This window comes from Hippocampus guttulatus, chromosome 7, assembly GCF_054856545.1.
Source record: "Hippocampus guttulatus isolate MCC_2025c chromosome 7, RoL_Hgut_1.0, whole genome shotgun sequence".
NCBI classification, from domain to species: Eukaryota; Metazoa; Chordata; class Actinopteri; order Syngnathiformes; family Syngnathidae; genus Hippocampus; species Hippocampus guttulatus.
The window spans coordinates 8770966-8791394 of NC_141267.1; the positions used below are offsets into that span (position 1 = coordinate 8770966).

Below are 20429 nucleotides of genomic sequence, written 5' to 3' on the forward strand. Positions count from 1 at the left end.
CAGAATAATCTGACCATCACGCATCCTGCAGAGTCATCGAGCAGAGATACTGTGCCCAGTTGGTGCAGATAATCGTTGCACTTTTTTTAAGTGACCACTAGCAGTAATTGTAGTACAGCTTTAGGTGTGCAATTATACAGAAAGTCCTTGAGCGCTTTGAAGTGTCTGGTGCTGTGGATTATTGATCAATTGTACAAGTATGTACAGAGCTGGCGCTACAATGACAACAATTCAGACTTGGAGATGATGACTTTTTTTAAATGACTTTATTGTGACAGTATTCAACATCTAAACACTCAGTACAAAAAAATGGAAAGACGTACAAGGTTACTGACACATTTTGTGTCCGTGTGTGTATGTTATAACCATTTTCCACAGAGGTGTTACACTCAAGGCTCCAGGGCCAGATGGGGTCCGCCACTTCATTTTATGTGGCCCGTGGAAGCAAAAGAAATCTTGTATGGCAATTTCCAGGATTCTTGCTAAAATCTCTTCCTAATGTCATATGTGGATATAATGATTTTGTTACCAAGTCCCGTTCTACGGTAACTTGAACAACAGTTTAATGATCTATTAACCTTGATGTTTGATTTCAAAACTAGCAGTGTGTATATCGCTGGCGTTGAGCCGAATGAAACCTATGTGACAATTTTCATATTTTTCCATAAATCTATAATTGTGGTCAGTCCACTAATAAAGATTTGCGGTGTTATTTCTACAAATTATTGACCAATCTAACGGGTTGAAATTGTCATGCGCTCTTTAACGAAGTAATGTTAATGGCTGAAGAAAAATGCTGTTTTTGGAGTCTCTTGAAAGTTGATGGAATTTTACTTACGCCAGCTATATGTAAATAAAATGAGGATAAACATTTGTATGGTTTCACAATCATAATGGCCCTCTGTGGGAAACTAACTATAATATATATATATATATAATATGGCTATAATAAACGGATTAGAAAATGGTTTAGTTCCTGCTGCAAACCGCATGTGCAGATTATTTTAAGGTGAGTTCAGCACTTGCAAACAAGGCGTGGTGCCATTTTTGGGTCTCCCAGGCAGCCTCTCAGCCTCTTCTTGCATGATGATTTCAATTTGATCCTCCAGGCTGGAGAAACACGGTCTCTCCTCAAAGTGGTAAACCCAACACTGCTTCATCAAACTGTACACCTGGTGTGACAGTGACACGATTTTCAGTGACATTGTATGCGGATACATTACTTAGAAATAAGCAATTCATTATCGAGTAAACACTTAGTTGATTGTTGGGTTAGTGCATTAATGGATTATTGAAAATAGCGTTCATCAAAGATGAGCTCTATTTTCGTAGAGCCGCTTCCATTGGCCAGAACGAAGCTGCCTTTGTTCACTCCCACAATGGTGCATACGCCCCTTTTTAGCTGTGCCCGTCTCGAAAAATACCCAAAGAGAGAAAACTCCACCCATGCACACAGTTAGTTGGTACTTAGAGATTGGCTTGCGCAAGGCACAAAAATAGGGCCCATTTAGTTAATGATCAGACCGGGGCGAGCGCATCATTATGATTTTTATGATGTATTATCATTCATAATGATTAATCAAGGCTTGAAAGAAAAAGTCGTTCTCTGTGGATCAGTTTTTCAAATCAGTGATTTAATTTGAGGAGCAATTTTCAAATTTTTGGAGCAATTTTATTTCTTTGTTTTTTTGCAGGTTAATCCCAGGGAACAGAAGAGATTTAATAAACAATAAAAATATGACGATATCATCAATGAATAATTGGTTTTCTTTTATAGAATCAATAGTGTTTATTCAATAAACATTGTGTATAGCAGCAAACTTTATTTTCTTGTCTAGAAGCAAACCTAAATTCATTTAAAAAGATCTGCTGTGATGTATTTTATGCTATAGTTGACCAAAAAAATCATTCCTTTTTATCTGTTGGTTCTAAGAAGCGCTACAAAAAGAGTACAAACAAAACTTTTCTCAGTTTTAAATTTGTAACTTTTTTTTCCCATCTTAACTAATTATAAAGTGAAAAAAACTCCACAACACAAATGTGTATTTAAACAAAAAGTGGGTGGGCTTGAACAGATGAATGGCAAGTCAGGTACAAATGGTGTAGTTGACGACTGCAATTTTTTCCCGACATACAGTACATGCAAAGAATAATGTGTCATGACAACATGAGGTTATCAATAAGATGGTGCCTATTTTACCTAATGATTTTAATTTATAGCAGGAGTTACCTTGGGTAGACAGTTTGGTGGGGGAGGCAACCTCCAGTTGTCCTTGAGGATATTTAGCAGATGCATTGAAATGGATAGTCCGTGGGCATTGGTTCCGATCTCCTGCATACATAGCTGAAACACACACGAAGGATCAATAAACCATGCATGGTTTGATATCAATTAGGCCAACAATGAGGAGAGTGTCCCACCTTTTTGGGGCTGGAGTTCATATCACAGTAGGAAAACAGCTCATGAAGAACAACTCCAAAACTCCACACATCTGACTTTTGGGAGAATCTCAAGTCATTGATGGATTCTGGGGCGTACCTGCATTGAACACAGATGCATAACACTGATCAACATTTTTTGACAAACACACACACACACACATACATACACTGTGTATATATATATTTGTAACTCTGAGCAAAAGTATTGAAAATGGTTTGTCATACTGTCAAACGTAAATAACACGATCTTTGTAAGTGATTTGCTAGATGAACGTAAATAAGACTTGATATTTATTTGAAAGTCACAAGAAAATTTTCACTCTTCTGTATTGTGTTTCCAAGCCTTCACCAAATCTTTTTTTTTTTGGTAGGGGGGGTTGATCCCTTTAATCTTGATTGCACTCTGTGCAATGCATACTCCATAGGGTCTAAATCTGGAAAATAACTTGGCCAGTCTAAAACCGTTCACTTGTTCTTTTGACTGTGTGATTTAGATCATGGCGGCCCGGTGTCGATCGGTTAGAGCGTCGACCTCAAAGTGCAGAGGTTGTGGGTTCGATCCTGGCTCCGGCCTTCCTGTGTGGAGTTTGCATGTTCTCCCCGTGCCTGCGTGGGTTTTCTCCGGGTACTCCGGTTTCCTCCCACATTCCAAAAACATGCGTGGCAGGCTGATTGAACACTCAAAATTGTCCCTAGGTGTAAGTGTGTGTGCGCAGATGGTTGTTAGTTTCTGTGTACCCTGCGATTGGCTGGCAACCGGTTCAGGGTGTCCCCCGCCTACTGCCCGAATACAGCCGGGATAGGCTCCAGCACCCCCGGCGACCTTCGTGAGGATAAAGCGGATCAGGAAATGGGTGGATTTAGATCATTGAGCCCTGGTTCTGTTAAGAGTCTAGCAAACAGCACAGCATAAACATGCAAGGGTCGGGGCAATTTCATAGACTGACCAATATTTGCGCAGTTAGAAGCTATCAGCGCCAGTTGGGCGTCAACACAACCGACTCCAACCGTGTCCAATCAATCGATTGGCTTCTTTCCATCCCTTCATACGTGGCACACCTGACTCTCATAGAAAGTCTAGACATATAGCGGAAGGTGGAATAAAACCTAACTTCAGCAAGGAGGAGATTGATTTTCTCATTCAGGCGGTCGGAGGATGCAAAGTATAGATTTACGAAACTGCAAGCAGACCTTCCCGCGCAGATGATGTTAAATTGGACAGAGCAAGTCGCAACTCCTGTGAATTATTGCTCCAACTTAGTTTTGTTTCTGACATTGCTAAAATTTGTTTTGCGGCCTTCTTGACAGTTTTGTCATTAACTGCTGCTGTTATTCATCATCTATCACTTTCTCCTTCTTCCTTTCTTAGGACATGATTGTGATTGATTTTCTACTATCAGCATCGCAAGTTTGTTTTCCCTCATATACAACTCTTTACAATTTTTTATGTTGGTTGTACCACCCTCTGACTCAAGTAAATGTACAGTAGTCTCTTCACAAGTTAAAATTCACATTTGAAACTGAAAATATACATTTGGCACTATTTATTGTTTGAATCACCAATATTATAGATACTCTATATGTACATGGGTGACAAAACATACCAGATTCAGACATCTTCCAATACTTTTGCTCACATGAAAAAAAAATGGATGGATTTGAACAATAGGTGCTATCTTCTAAGGTGGGTATCAGGTGAAAATGTCGCTATGAGTACCTGGCAGTTAGCTGAAATGTTAAACTCTTGTCTCATATTCATATTTTAATGTGCAACTCAAACATTTTCAGTATTCAGCAAAAGTAACGGACGTATCCTCACTTCACGTTTCCAAAAATGATGAGACCTACCAGAAGATGGGGCTCTCTCCAGGCTGTTTGACTCTGTAGTACTCTTTGTCCAAAGGAACTATCTTGGTCAGTCCAAAATCAGCAATTTTCACCAGTGACTCACTCGCCACAAGTATATTTCTGGCAGCTAGGTCTCGGTGCACATAACGTAATGTCTGCAGGTATGCCATGCCCTGGAAGAAAAATAAAATCCTCGGTCCATCATGTACTCCCAACATTTAGGTCGGTTACCCCTTGAAGACATACTGTATGCGCTTACATTACTGCCCCATAAAGCTGCAAAACTCAGTTGAACCAATTTATTTCTTGTATGTCTACACGTAAGAGTTACTCATCTTTGTAATAAATAAAAAATCCACACTGCGTCACACTGCCAGGATGTCATACTATTTACACAGCTGACACAACTATCACCATCCTGCCTACACATCCTGCGTCAAAAAAAATCAAGCATGAGGTTTACTGTCCCATACTGTCTGCATTTCTGTCGCACTGATACTCAGTGACACATGAATTTAATAGAGGCATAATAAAGTAATTCATTAATCCGGGATTGGAACTGATCTTTGAACTCTTGAAGCGATTGACTCCAAATGAAGTACCAGTACACTATTTGGCTCTAACTAGCAGAGGTGCTGTTAATTTAGTCTTAACTAGTTCTGGGACGGCGGCCCGGTGTCGAGTGGTTAGCGCATCGACCTCCCAGTGCAGAGGTCAATGCCAGCTCCGGCCTTCCTGTGTGGAGTTTGCATGTTCTCCCCGTACCTGCATGGGTTTTCTCCCGGTACTCCGGTTTCCTCCCACATTCCAAAAACATGCGTGGCAGGCTGATTGAACACTCCAAATTGTCCCTATGTGTGAGTGTGAGCGCGGAGGGTTGTTCGTCTCTGTGTGCCCTGTGATTAGCTGGCAACCGGTTCAGGGTGTCCCCCGCCTACTGCCCGAAGACAGCTGGGATAGGCTTCAGCACGCCCCGCAACCCTTGTGAGGATAAAGTGGTTTAGAAACTGGATGGATGGATGGATGGATATATAGTTCTGGGACAGGCAGCATGGTGGACAGCTGATTAGTACGTCTGCTTCCCAATACTGGCTCTGGCCTTTCTGTGTGGAGTTTACATGTTCTGCCCATGCCTGCGTGGGTTTTCTGCGGGTACTTCAGTTTCCACCCACATTCCAAAAACATGCATGGTAAGTTAACGGAGCACTCTATATTGTCCTGTAGCGTGATTGTGAGTGTGAATGGCTGTTTGTCTATGTGTGCCCTGCGATTGGCTGGCAACCAGTTTAGGGTGTACCCCGCCGGTTGCCCGAAGACATCTGGGATAGGCTCCAGCACACCCACGATCATCGTGAAGAAGAACAACATGAACCATCATTTACAGGACGTTGAGCAACATCCTCACAGTCATCCGCTATGGCACAACACCTCCTGGAGGCAATAGCAGGAGTTATTTTCTCATTCCATAGTTTATGAAAGACTTGGACCACAAAGTTGTTTATCAATGTCGCTGCCCGACTGAGAATTTTGAATTAATTCACTGATCGTAGTCTAAGTCAACATTATAATGGCACGTCAGTTTATATATTCAAGTCTTACTTTACAGATCTGTGAAGCAAAGAGCAGCATCCGCCTGGTATTGATGTTGTGTCTGTTGGTTTCTGAATACACAATAAGGCTTCCATGTGGTAAATACTCCATCACCAAACTCATGTTGAGCCGCCCTAAAAAAACAACAACACAATCCAGGATTATCCTTTTTATATATTGCTTCAAGCATTCCAAATAACAATCAAGTTCAGAACCAAATCATATCATGCTGCAAAGACAAGAAACACGTCAAGAGGTGCTATCCAAACAACAAGACCTTTCGCAGTTTGCAAGCTCGTAATAAGCCAAACATAAACATGATAGACATTTGTATTACCCATGCTGTAGCAGACCCCTTTGTACTTGACGATGTAGTCGCAGCACATCATGCTGAGGGTTTTGATCTCCTTACGAAAGTCCTCCAGGGTTGATTGCTTATTGGGCTGGAGCTTCTTCACAGCCACCATTTCGCCTGTGTCATCTCCCAGTGGGTCATAACGACACAGTTCAACGCTTCCAAAATTTCCCTGTGGCAGGGAAAAAGACATCTGATTAACATCATCAGTTGTTAAGTCTAAAAAACATACCCAGTTCAGCCCGGAATAACTCGTATCAAAAACTTTATACCGTCACATTTTCTTTCTTTAAAAAAATGCATTCATATTTGCTAAATGAGTTTTTTGGGCTGAAAATGAACAAAAAAAGAGTCCAATGGTAATGATCAAGATTTTAAGATATTTTTATGAATATTTAAATTTTTGTAAATTATTCATATTGATGACAAATTTGTGAAGATTAAGCATTTTCCCACTACCGGTATGCTAAAGGATCCTGGTAAATTTGAGTATAATCTAGAGAATCCTTATTTATGAATTCTAATACCAAATCATAAATGTTGAACAGTGATTTAATCTTTCAGTATTGTAGAGAAACACAATGAAGAGAAATAGCAAGTCGGTTGTAGCCCTCGCGCAACATATTGGGGCAACAGACAATTTCAGAAGAAAATCAAGCATGCTCTGCACTCCAGTACCCCCCCCCCCCCCCATTTGCAGTCCTTGTCTGTCACAGCAGTAAGCAGCTAAGAGGTCTCTGAGCTCTGCACTGAACTATGAGCTTGTTTTCTAGCACTGACATTACTGGCATTGTGCATATATGTAAATGTTTTGTGGCAGAGCTGTTGGACAGGGCAACTTTTTTCCCCATCTATAGCACAAGGAACTACAGCAACACAAAACAGACATGACGGATATTTAACCAATCAAGAACATTTTCTTTGACTTGATTGTGTTTGAGGCCACCAGAAGGTAAACCTATCCCACCTCCACTCTCCAGCCCTCCCACCCAAACCAAAGGCTTGTCCATCCATCCATCCATTCTCCGATCTGCTTATCCTCACAAGGATCGCGGGGGGGTGCTGGAGCCTATCCCGGCCGCCTTCGGGCAGTAGGTGAGGGACACCCTGAACCAGTTGCCAGCTAATTGCAGGGCACACAGAGAGGAACAACCATCCACGCTCACACTCACACCTAGGGACAATTTAGAGCGTTCAATCTGCCTGCCATGCATGTTTTTGGAATGTGGGAGGAAACCGGAGTACCCGGAGAAAACCCACGCAGGCCCGGGGAGAACATGCAATCTCCACACAGGGAGGCTGGAGCTGGAAAACCTCTGCACTTTGAGGTCGATGTGCTAACCACTGGTCCGCCGGGCCGCCCAAAGGCTTCTGGAACTTGAAAATGTCAATTTAGGGGCAAGTGGTCACTGCGCTCGGAGTGAAATAGGTTCATCTGGAACCCTGCCTTGAAGTCATATATTTCTGTGGTACGGGGCCTACTTGAGTTGTTTCATGTGTACCTTTCCCAGCAGGGAGATGTACCGTAGGTGTCTCTCCTCAAACAATGTCTGGTCCTGTTGAGCAGGACTCGATGCTTGACACACTGGGTTGAGTGTGACGGGCTCAGTTGTGTGAAGTATAACATAGTCTGTCAAGAAAACAGAAGAAAAAAACTGAGTCATGGTAGTTCGTGGTCATAAGAGTTTTGTTTGGGCTATGGGATCAGAATGTGTGTAGACACCTACACCCAAAGTAGAATAAATACTACACTGGCACCTGATGTGATAAGACTGTTGAGTTCTCGGATGAGGCTGCGACATGAAGGTCTAAAGGCCGGCTTGTAGTTCATACACTGGCTGATCAGCTCGGCCAGCTCTGTCCACTGAGACGGCGGCAGCTGATGGATACTCTCGTAGAACTGCTGCTTCTACAAACAAGACTGTTTCAAAGATTTATACAAGTCTCCCCCACTTAACTGGCATCATATTTTATAATCAGGAATCAAATGTGTTTCTTCTCATGTCAGAAGAAGGGCGAATCGTTTCCCCCTGGGCATTGAAATACTTACTTTACCATGGATATTGATGCCGAAGGTACTAAAAAAAAGACATATTAAAAAGATAATAATGTTATACTATTAACAATTTTCAAGCTACTCCATTAGGACAAAGTAGGCTCCTTTTTATTTCCAATCTTCTTCCACCAGGACCAAAGGGGAGATCAACTCCCACAGTGGAGACTCACACTTCAAATATGAAACCTCAGGCATATGCACTTTTAAATATCCATCCATCCATCCATCTTCTACCGCTTATCCGGGGCCGGGTCGCGGGGGCAGCAGCTTTAGCAGGGAAGCCCAGACTTCCCTCTCCCTAGCTACTTCTTCCAGCTCTCCCCGGGTGATCCCAAGGCGTTCCCAGGCCAGCTGGGTGACATAGTCTCTCCAGCGTGTCCTGGGTCGTCCTCGGGGTCTCCTCCCGGTGGGACATGCCCGGAACACCTCACCAGGGAGGCGTTCAGGAGGCATCCGAATCAGATGCTTTTAAATATCAACATTATGAAATCTTGCATATGTGTTTTATGTTTCATGTTTATGTCTAATTCTTTGCCCTGCATTTTGTAGATTAGTTTGTTTTCATGGAGAAGAGACACAATTTTGAATTACAAAATGTGGTTTTCCTTCAGACTCATTGGACTGAATGAATATTTGTTGGTTTTCAAAATATTTACTACATGCAAACTATAATTTGAAGATACAGTATATTCCCAAAGGTGGGGCACTTGTGGTTAACTTCACATTTTTTCAGATTTCATTTTTTGGCTGGAAAGTTTTGAATGCCTAAATCTCCCCCTCCGATCCCCCAGATGCACCCCGAGACTGTGAAAGTGGCCCGATTCGGAGTTTGGCAGAATATAAATGCCTTTGTTTCTCTTCACCCTTCCTCTTTTCTTGGCACTCCAAGTGTAAGCAGGACACGCGACCGCTATGTCCACTCCTCTCTTTGTTCCTGTCTCTGTTAAGCGAGACGAGAGTTAGGACAAACTCCTCACAGCTCATCACAACATGAGACAATTTGTGAGTGTAACATTTGCAGACAAGATTGGGTACAATTTGATGCTTTAAATTAGGTTTAAGGGGTGAAATAAGCTTCATTGAGTCCCACATTTATTTTGGCATATGCGACGATCATTCACGTTTATTTTAGCCTTTTATTTCAGCTTAACCTATTGTAGGAGCCCAACATTTTGCTTATTTTAACTTCAACCCCTCAGGGACAGTGTCTTTGTTTACTGACCTGAGCCGAATGGGAGCGGGTGGCCAGATGTTAAAGTTTGGGTCTCCTCAAGTGGACAGATGTCACTGATTAGGGGAAGCAAATAATTTTTGATGAGCATTTTGTTGTTGTTGTTGTTGATTCGGCTTGTGGGTAAATAACAAGAAATTCAATGTCAATCATTATTTCAATCCAAAGAGTATTCTGTTTTGTTTGGTTTTAATGCTGAGTACAAGAAGTCAAAATTAAACAATCGTTAAGCAAAAGTTGAACATGCAAAGTTCACACAGGAAGGCCAGGGCCTGGAATCAAATCCCGCACCTCCGGACTGTGATGCAGACGTGCTAGCCAGCTGAACACTGTGCCACCATTCTTCTTCTTCTTTTTCTTCTTTTTTAAATTATTCCTCCACTCCTTTTCATTATCTCAGATGATTTTGGTCGAGGACCAAGGGACACCCTACACTAGTCACTATCCAATCACAGGGTTATTATGATTATTATTATATTATGATCCATCCATTTTTTGATCCGCTTATCCTCACAAGGGTCGCGGGAGGTGCTGGAGCCTATCCCAGCTGTCGTCACGCAGTAGGCGGGGGACACCCTGAACCGGTTGCCAGCCAATCGCAGGGTACACAGAAACGAACAACCATCTGCGCTTACGTTCACACCTCGGGACAATTTAGAGTGTTCCATTAACCTGCCACGCATGTTTTTGGAATGTGGGAGGAAACCAGAGTAGCCAGAGAAAACCCACACACGGGAAAAACATGTAAAGTCCACACAGGAATTGAACCCTGCACCTCTGCACTGTCAGGCCGACATGCTAACCAGTCGACCACCAGCCCGCCCTATTATGATTATTATTATTAATTTATCTTTGGTATGAAGTGTACTGTATGTACCTGTTGAAGATCCCAGTCTTGCAACGGAGGATTGCCATTGTTAAAGATCTCCCACACTGTGGCACCAAAGCTCCATTTATCGCACTCCAAGGTCAGCTTGTCTGGAGCCTCCAACACTTCAGGAGCCACCCAAGGAATTCTGTCCAGGATAACTGAAATGATCATAGATAGTTTGTGTCACTACAAAATCATAAAACATGTTGGCAACTGTAGTGCAAAATACAAACAGTATTTCCTCTATAATATGTATTACTTCCTGAATTATAATTTGGGTATCAATAAAGGATGTCTCATACCAATGATGGCATTTGACGTATAATTCTACTTTTTCACAACAAGGACCTGATAGCAATTTCTCACCATCTCTGCCGATCATTGCGATGCTGATACCAGGGTCACTTAGCTTGATAAAAGGAGAGGTGCCCTGAGACCTGTCCCCTTCTCTAGCCAGTAGAAGATTTTTTGCACAGATATTTCCATGGACAATGTTCTTTTCTTCCTGTAAGACCATAGTTTTTCATGAAAACTGTCACATTTTTAAATGTGTCACGGTCCACGTTGAAAATCTTATCACCAGAAAGTTGAGGGCGCATGCAAGCTGTTTGACTATGTCAAGTTTCCAGCTCACTGACATGGACTGTCCCCTCTTCAGGTAAAGGTCAAGGGCCCCATACTTTACCAACTCTTGGACCATTATGTCTGCAAAGAGCAGGAAAGTTTGCTTTAACAGCCGCAAGAAGTCAGAAATGCTCATTCAAAGCATCAGGACACAGCTTCAGTAATGTGCAGTGAAGCTCGGAGAACCAAACTCATCTATTAATGTGTGTATTTTTGCAGATGTTAAAAGGCAATAAGATCACATTGTGAACCCCTTCTGAAGACATTTAGAAAAACCTTGCTTATACAAGTCACACATTTGTCATACCATGGAGTAAATGTAACAACGGACACGAATCTGCATTTAAGTTACAACTTACTTTTTGTTCCATGGACACTGATGCCATAAACCAAGATGAGGTGTTTGTGTGAGATTTGACTCATTACGCTGGCTGCTTCAAAAAATGACTGAATGGCAGAAAAATGTCACGTTTAATAATGATGCGACAGGATCAAGAAGAGCTCGACAAATTAAACATTTCCTTTTTTTTAAATTCTGCCTCTGTTAAACTCACTTCCCAGCAGTTCTTGTGACCACCATCAAGTTCTTTCAAGAGAACATCCGTCACATGTTTCTCACCATCACGAATGGCTGTTTTGGTGCCTTTAAAAACTCGTGTAAAGGATCCCTGTCCAAGGCTCTCCCCCTAGTAAGGGAAGCATCAAGAAACTAGAGTCAAGTGACGAGAGTATAGAAATGCAGAACCTGAAAATCTAGAGTCTGGCAGTAAAACTGTTTCGATCTCCAAAATTTTGGAGATCTAGTCATCCACTAGGCTGACAAAAAATAGATAATCATAGCATGCCATGCTAATGCCATCATGGAAGACTTTGTAGCTATCAACTGCTACAATAGCATACCCATTTTAGGTCCTCGTATCTGATCATATGGAACTGGATATGACCAAACTTTTTCCTCTCTGGTGTTTGGGACCCTTCAGCCTCAACAGAAATGCCGTTTCGTATGATGATGAGATTTGTGAGCTCTACAGAGGAACCAGGGAAAATATCTATTGTTAGATCACACAGAAAAGCTGAAAATTGGAAGGTACATATCTGGAAATGTTGTTTTGAAGTCTTTTTTTTCTGTTCTTCATATCCTTAGTATAGCATATTAGGTTCAGAAGGAGGCAACCTTTGGGTTGGGGTGGACAGCAATGGCCGAGCTTGGCAGGCACGTTATCCAGCAGTAGTTTGTGTTGCTGGTAAAAGCTGGTGAGCTCGATCAAAGTGGAAAAGGACTTCGGGACACCAGGAAGACGATAGTGCTTATTCTTCACGATGAGACAATCTTTATAATCAAGTCCAAGTGGAGTCTTAACAAGAATAAACAAAACGTAGTCAGGTCATTTAGTTGGTCATTTGGTTGGTTCGTAAGTAAGTATGTCATCGAAGCGCAATTTACCTGAATACAAACAGTGAGGAAAAAGTTATCAAAATCTTTGGGGCTCTGCCGAAGTAGGAATTTTCCACCTTTTAACCCGGACTTTTTCAACTTGTCAACAGCAAACTCTGACCTGATTGGAGATGTCATAAAAAAAATTCTTCGTAGGTTGGAGTACAGTTGGCAAATTCTCTGTCGAAAGGACTCACGTGATTGGGCCATGGAAATGGTTTTTGATCCCCTCCAGAATACTTTCAGGCACAGTGTCGCGGCAGAAGTAGTGGCTGGAGTCCGTGGTCAGTCTGAAGTAGCCGTCAACAAGCGACACGAATGAGAGCGCTTCTTTCAGGCTCTGGAAAGTGATTTCCTTTCCAAGGGGGAATGTATTGAAATGTGGTCATTCTTATTTATTTATTTATTTATTATTTTTTCATGTTTGGGCACATTCCACATGAAAAATGGACTTACCATGTATCTGTCATCATGGCGAAACACGGTCACCAACCTCCTGTTTTCCTGCTCGTGAGATACTCGTTTCATACTGATAGCAATGATGTCCTGGAAATCACAGAAAGTCTGCCACACCTACAGAGGATTAGAGATTATTTTTGTTAGTCATCTGATTTTATTCCATACCTACTCATCCTTTATTCCGTTTTTTCTAACTCTTGTGCTTTTGGGGGTGCGGCTGAGCTTGAGCATAGACCAGCTGACTTTGGAGCCGGAGTACATGGCACACTGAGACAAAAACGATCAGCCTGGAGCTGAACATGGAACCCTTAACCATCCAAATCTGGAATAGAGTTGTGGAGCCACCTGGTCCCTATGCTGCCACAACCAAATCAAATCTTCATGAATGCAAAGCTGTGGCACAGATCACAAGAAAAATAACGTAACTTGAGCTCACCAAGGAACCATCAGGATAACGACTTCCACTAGTTTGAATTCCGATTTCCCCAGTAACCTTCACATGGGTGAACGTTCCACTGGATTGGGAGGAACCAGCGCTGATGTGGTACACTTCACTTCCTAAGGTGGGAACGATGCCAGCCATTTCAACCAAATACTTCAGTTTCAGGATGTACTCATCCACAGAGCTGTTTCCAAGCTTCTTCAGGAAACGCTTGAGAGTATTTCTGATTCGATAGCGATCCAGGCGATTGCGTTTCTGGATGTCGTGGCGGTGTGATACAGGAAGGCAAGATTTGTAGCTGAGGGTAAAGAGTACATGCAATTCTTGCTTACTTGGACTGAAACCAGTGAGGTGTTTGACCAGTGATGTATTTTGGTTAAAAAGTGCTGGTAGAATGTATTGGGCATCATAACAAAGGCTTGTAATACGAAGTGCTGGACAATGAGATGCATTCAGAGAATAACCTTTGGAGCTGAAAAATAATAATAATAATATTAATAATAACTTTTCAAAGGTTATCAGTCACACAAACATGATTGTCTGTAGTACCATTTAAGCAAGTTATTCAACAATACAAATAATACATATGGTCTTGCATCGAAGGTACTACGGAGGGCAAACAATGAATCAAAAATCTGAGCCATCCAGTTGCAAGACCACACCCTCAAAGGAAAGAAATTAACTTTGTGTGTAAATACAGTACTGTAAATACCTGATGATCTTGCAGAGCTCCCTTATGCTCAAATGCCGCTCCTTTGCTATTCTCCACAAGTCCAGCACTGCCAGGCCGAGGCATTCTTCTTGAACGCTCAAAGGGGGAGCCACTCCGGCTTCACCTGTGATGAAGTCACTTCGTACCTACAGTGCATAACCAAAGGAATCAGTAATAGACAAATGAACAATACAGTACTTGTGTTAGAGCCATAAGGAAAATTTGGTTAAAAAATTCCTTTATATATTTAGCTATTTGAATAATTTGAATTGAATAGGTGCAAGCAGTTTGCCTTATATTTGATATTTTATTGCTATTTTACAAATTTATTAAGAATATCCAAGTATTTGGGCTCCATTAGTTGTCATGTCTATAACCTGTTAAAAGGCCAGGTTTATGTAAGCTGCATTAGGAAGACGGTAGGGCATGGAGAAACACCTTTTTCTGACCGTGTTAATATCGTGATACGTGTATACGTGTTTCGTGTTATCTGAAAACGTGTTATGTGTTTCGTTTAAGTGTATTGTAGAAGTTATCTTTTTCATTTTTTTGGTAAAGCTTTAATTTGTGTTCAAGAGGAAATAAAGCGAATCCTTTTTTTTTTGGGGGATCAACGATGGTGGCCTCATGTTTTCGTTGTTGTCGTTGCTAAAAGGAAAGGCCCATCGAGGAAAGGCACGAGTCGAGAACCTACATGCCCTGCTGACGTAGCGACGAAAGGACACGAAGTTGCCGCTACAACTTGCAAGCCATTTTGAACGTGAAACCTTGGAGCACAACACAATTTGGGGGATATCTCTCTCAATATATCCGATTTCCCCTGAAAGAATACCAAAGCTTGATTTATTTTATGACATTAGACCTCTCTGAGTCTTGGTAAGGGATTTATTATTATTTTTACATTGTGAAAAGCATCGTATCAGGCAATGGTATACTGTAGTTGGGAAATATAATGGGGAATTACATCCCCTTATATAGGGTTTAGAAACGCTATACAGTAAATATTCCCATCCCCGGAATTCCATGAAATGAAATTTCCTTCACCCGGAACAAAAACCTATGCATTAACATTTTGACTTCGATATTACATGTTACCGGAACTTAATAAGCGGAAATTCCACTACCCGTAACGCGGATGGAGACGTCATGCCGCGGGAGCTTAAATACAGTATCTCACTATTACAGTGTATGTGAGTGGAGGTGATAATGATAACCAATAATGTTCTACCAGCATAAATTACAACTTTTAAATCGTCTAGTTCAGGGATGCCCAACCAGTCAATCGCGATTGACCGGTAATACGTGGACTGGTACCAAGTCGATCGCGAGGGGTGTAGAGGGAAATGGGTAATGCATATAAACGCCTGTGCATGGGTGGGTGCGCGCACGTGCGTGCATTTGTGTGTGTGAATGCGTGCACGTGCGGTAACGAGTCAATCGCGGTAGGTCGGTTACTTGAAAAGTAGATCTTTGATAAACACAGGTTGAGCACCCCTGGTCTCGTGCGACTTGTATGTCATTAATAGTGCACAGAGATGTCAGCCACAGGCCTTCTCAACCAATGTGCTGGTTTAATCATTGAACTACTTCTGGCTATAGGGCATGGTTCTAATACACAGACCCACAAACATGGTGACAACAAAACAAAAACAACAGGTACATATATTACTGAGGGAAAAGGCAAACAATGTCTCAACATTACAAATGAGTGGATATACAAACAGGAGACCGAAGTGGGGTTTCACACCATTCAAGCTAGAACTGGAACAAGGCTCAAGCATTGTCATTTTCATGAAAAATCAAATAGCATATCTTAAGCATACTGTTAACATCCTTTTCTTTACCTGGGCGAAGAGATAGTCAATGACAGAGTAGTCAAGCACAGGACTAATTCTGTCTCTGGTCAGACTGTAGCGGTATGACATTCTTGGTCCTTGACCATACCAATTCCCAAAGAAAAACCTGGAGAGGAATCACAAATTGTCCTTCAGCTCAGATTGAACCCCCCAAAAAACAAGTTGAACTGAGTTACTTTAGATGGAAACACTGTTGAATTATGTCAATATCATTATACCATTCCATTATATGTCAACGGACCGAGCAGAGAGGCGGAAAGGCAGCACAGAATGCATACACTGCAAAGTGCCATTTGAAATGGTTGTGACTGGGTTGTTTTTGTTTGTTTTTTCTCTCTCAATCAGTATTTTTGATGAATGGCGCGATGCTGGTAGTGGATCTTTCTCAGGCAAAAATATATATTAAAAATAGATTTATTTGGAGAGGGGCTAGAACATGCCTTATCAAACAGTATCACATGGTCACATCACATGATGGTGTTTTAAACGTCACCAAAGTGCATGATGACATTTTGTGGAAAATAGGTGGAACTCTGGTTTATCTTAACTCAGAAAATGTACTAGCTGAAACCTCAGAGAAGCAAACTAACATTTCCAAAGCAGAAGCAAGTATCAGAAAATAAACCATTAAGTAGTTGGTGCAGCACAGCTGACTCGTAGTAGAAAGGTTTCGAGATGGGGACTTCTATATTCATGTCCAGTACGAGTGAGGCGCAGAGCGCGCAGTGCACATACAGTAGGTGGAGTTTTCTCTGGAATTTTTGCAGACACGCACAGTTGGAAACGGGCGGTTTATACCGTTTTGGGGCGTGAACCCAGCCGACCACCCTAACGGCGAAGGGAGGCAGATCCTCTCATTCCCTTTAAATTTGGTGCACGAGAAGCTACGGCCGTTGACTTGGCGGAAGCAGAAACTGATTTTCTGGAGTCTATGGAGGAGGTTGAAGCACGCAAACTACATTTACGAGAACTTGCAGGCAGACCTCCATGGGTGTATGTTGTAAAGTTGGCCAGGGCGATCACAGATCACAACTGTGAAGTGAGCCCTTGGAGACCATCTTCCAAACAAATCGTTTGTGTCCGTCTCCCTGCCTCTCGCCGAAATTCAGTTGGTATAGGCAGATGAGGACAAGCGCTTAAATGACATGTATGGATGGATAACAACAGAAGCTACAGCCTGTACACTGTTGACTTCCAGTGTGTATAACTAAGTTATAACCCATCTCAGAAATGCTCATGAATTTACAGTAGGGTATACATCATTCTTTGGAGAATGTTAACCAATAAATTGTTGTTGTTGTTGATTTCTGTAGCCATGGTGTGATCATTGGGCAAGTGAATACACAAACCTGACTCTGTAGTGGACGTGTATGTTTTCTTCTGTGTTGAACATGTGTGATGGAGGGTACCAGAATGAGAGTTCACCTGATGCCAAACCAAAGAGACTTTGGTAAACCGGTAAGATTCCTTGAGAAAGAAAACACAAGCATCCTCATACACTGTAGCATGGCTATAAGAGGGCGAGGGGACTTTTTTACCTGAATATATTATCCTCTTACCGCATGATTTTGCAGCTTGGATGCAAACATTTTCAGCAGAGACTTGGCCACTTGATATGTGTATTGTCATTGCATCTTTAGTGGGAGGGAAGAAGTACAGGTGTACTTGCAGACTGGAACCAGTGCTCGAACTGGACCTCTGGCTGCCTCCACGGTCTCTGATCATGAGAGGAGTAAATTCCTCTTCGCTGACATCCATGGATGCTTCTGAGGTTGAAATCAACTCACTGAAGATCTAGAGGTAGGAGGACATTTTATGGATAGAGGAGTGGATACACAAAGACCTCACTATATTTCAAAAACTCCTTCATATACAGCACACACTGCCTTCTTTTCCCCTTTAACGTACTGTACATACTTACCTTTCAGGGAAAAACATTGAAACATGATGCAAAAAATTTGCAGGTAGCACAGGAATATAGGGGTTAGCATCATCTCACAGTTCTAAGACGTGGGGTGATCATGTTCTGAAAATATGCATGTCAGGTTAAATCAGAGGTGCTAAGCAAACGACCCATGGGCCATGACTGGTATGCTTGGGGGTTGAAATTGGCACGCAGGATGAATTTGAAAATGAAAAAATAATACTGGAAAGACCCTGTAGTTTTGTCTTGCGTTTTATTATTTTCGACTCAATGCGGGTGTGAATTTGTATAAATTACTTGCATGTGAAATCACTTGGGGTTTTTTGCTGTTTTTTTTTTTTTTTGCTCACCATCTTGGGTGGAGAGCATTTGACTGTTTGCGTTTGATTGCATAACATGCTTCTTGGTTGCTGTTAAAATGGTGCGCTCTTGCTGCGTCACCAGGTGTGATAATGCCGGGAGGGAAAGAGATCAATGTTTCTGTATCGTGTGTGTATATTTATATATAAATAAATAAATCTATATATATATATATATATATATATATATATATATACAGTATATGAGAGAGAAGGATCTCCCAGAATGCCTTGCTCTTAGGTTCGTGCAAGCGGTTGACTCCTGATTAGTGATTGAAAACCAAGGGGATGGGCACAAGTCAAGAAAGAAGAGGGAGTCTCAGTGTGTGGAGGGAGATGAAAAGGTTGAGCAGACAGCTAAGGTTCTTGAAGACATTGTTGAAGGACTACCTCCTTGTTATTGTTTCAATGCCTGGTCAGATGTTACAATGTATGTCAAACATTGGTTGCGCGCGAGGTGGTTGTAGCAGCAAGTGTGACCATTTGGTTCATCCCACAATGCCAGTTCTCCCTACAGTTCTGTGAAAATGAATCATTGCTGTGGTAATAGTTTAAAAAAACGCAATTCAATCTTAGTGAAGAGCTTCACAAATGAGTTTGGTTTGGTTGAGTCTTTTTGCAATGCTTTAAACATTGACTGTTGATTTATCTTTAATGTATAAAGTAGACATTGACAGGGCATGTGATATATTTTTTAACATTTTAAATAGTTTTTACGTTAGTTTGTAAAGTTCAGGGGTCAAGGTAGGTTTTGAGAATGACGATGATGTATGATGAGTATGTAGGAAATGTCTATCAATCGTCACTTGACAGCATACATTTCAAATGCCAAACAAATATCTTAGATCCCGTTCAATCTGATGAAATCAGTGTCTTTGTTTGAATTAAACCACCGTATGGTGATAAGAGCAATAAATAATACAAATAAGGCATCATATGGTACTCCCATAAATATTTCACATGCATAAAACACGACAGATAGGTTTTATTCCACATGAAAATCGATGAAACTAATACACATGCGAAACATGTACGCATTACTATATTTCAAATGCTGTAAAGCAAATTCCAAAACGCTTTGATGAATATGTAAAATCTCAGTGTCAAAAAAGCACACTATCCCTGTTTCGAACAAAATTAAATGAAAACACAAATACACTTTGAGGATCAAATATCAACAAAGACTTTTTTACCTTTACATTTGTATGGCAGAAGTCCTAAGGTTGATCATTTGTTCGAGGATTTCTTCTCTTTATTTGCCCTTGGGTTTCTGCAAAAGTCTTTGACAGGTTTTCCTGTTTTAGATGAGCAGATGTCACGTGGTCAGTTGCTCTTTTTCCTTTCTCTGACTGTGAACTGAATTTTAACGTTCTTCAAAAGGTAATTCTTACTTTCTTATGTGTGAATGGTATCGTAATCGCCACTGGTTTAAAAAATTGTGATGATGAGATTATTCATGCATTCGTGTAAGTAAATTCACTTGCATGCAGAAATGAACTTACTGTCGCCGATCTTACAGGAAAACAGAAGCAACCGACCACTGTGGTTTCCCTGTTCAGTGCAGAGGTTCTCAGCAGTTTCCTGTCATAGCCAACGTGGTTTGAACTGCAAACATTTCAGTGGCTGCATCTAAACTGTCATTTCTAGACATGTTTCACCTCCGTTTTGTTCCTAATTGCTGTGCGATACTCTATCTGTCAATTTAGTTTTCCCTCAAAAAAAGAAATTTGAAAATGTCTTTTTTTTGGGTCACGGGTTGAGTGTTTAGTAGGGGAACTCACAAGTTCCTAGTTTAATACCATTGGTTAAAAAAAAAAAAGCTACATTTTAAAAGAGCAATGGATGGATGGGTGGATACACAATTTTCCCTGAAAATACTACCACAAAAAGTGTTAGCTCTTTAACCTCGGCATATTAATAACTGGTAGCAACTAACATATTAATAACTGAAATGGTCTTTTTTTTTTTTTTAGTTTACCAGAGGGTGCCTTACTTCTTTTGTTTTTGTTTTAGTATTGAGCCTCCATTAGATTTATTTTACAGGATTTAAGTTACAGCAAGAGTTTTTGGATGGATTTGTTCAATCATGTCGCTAGCTGCCCACTTTTTCTGTATTTGTGCTTTTCTTCACCGGAGCTTGGCTTCAGTTGGGGGGGTTAATTTTGCCCCCACCCTTTCCTCCTCAGGGGCGTGGCTCAGTTTAATTTTGTTGGGGGCATTGTCCT

At 41.4% G+C, this 20429-nt stretch overlaps 1 protein-coding gene across 2 annotated transcripts; it reads right to left on the reverse strand.

Annotated features, from left to right (window-relative positions):
- Positions 1–247: 247 nt before the first annotated feature.
- On the reverse strand, positions 248–19787 carry jak3 (Janus kinase 3 (a protein tyrosine kinase, leukocyte)). Of its 2 annotated transcripts, XM_086114919.1 has the most exons (25): positions 19596–19782; positions 19398–19499; positions 17481–17715; positions 17271–17388; positions 15910–16027; positions 14066–14211; positions 13348–13651; positions 12909–13025; positions 12650–12807; positions 12462–12573; positions 12192–12372; positions 11918–12042; positions 11572–11703; positions 11377–11464; positions 10974–11098; positions 10760–10898; positions 10400–10551; positions 7994–8144; positions 7738–7865; positions 6218–6407; positions 5890–6014; positions 4291–4463; positions 2422–2539; positions 2231–2344; positions 248–1172 (listed from the first exon to the last, which is right to left on the reverse strand). In XM_086114919.1, exons 3-25 carry the CDS (start codon positions 17677–17679, stop codon positions 1005–1007), a joined length of 3381 nt encoding a protein of 1126 aa, XP_085971045.1. In that variant the 5' UTR covers positions 17680–17715; positions 19398–19499; positions 19596–19782; the 3' UTR covers positions 248–1004. The 2 variants fall into 2 exon arrangements, with proteins under 2 accessions (XP_085971045.1, XP_085971046.1); XM_086114920.1 differs by lacking the exons at positions 5890–6014; positions 6218–6407; positions 7738–7865; positions 7994–8144 and having other exon boundaries at positions 19398–19787.
- Between the last annotated feature and the right edge of the window lie 642 nt (positions 19788–20429).

Coding starts and splice junctions, on each gene's coding strand:
- jak3 (XM_086114919.1), bottom strand. CDS start 17,679: ATGGATGTCAGCGAAGAGGAATTTACTCCTCTCATGATCAGAGACCGT. Junction 12,043..12,191: donor CTGTCCACCCCAACCCAAAG/GTTGCCTCCTTC, acceptor GTTCCTCTGTAG/AGCTCACAAATCTCATCATC. Junction 7,866..7,993: donor CAACAGTCTTATCACATCAG/GTGCCAGTGTAG, acceptor TTTTCTTGACAG/ACTATGTTATACTTCACACA.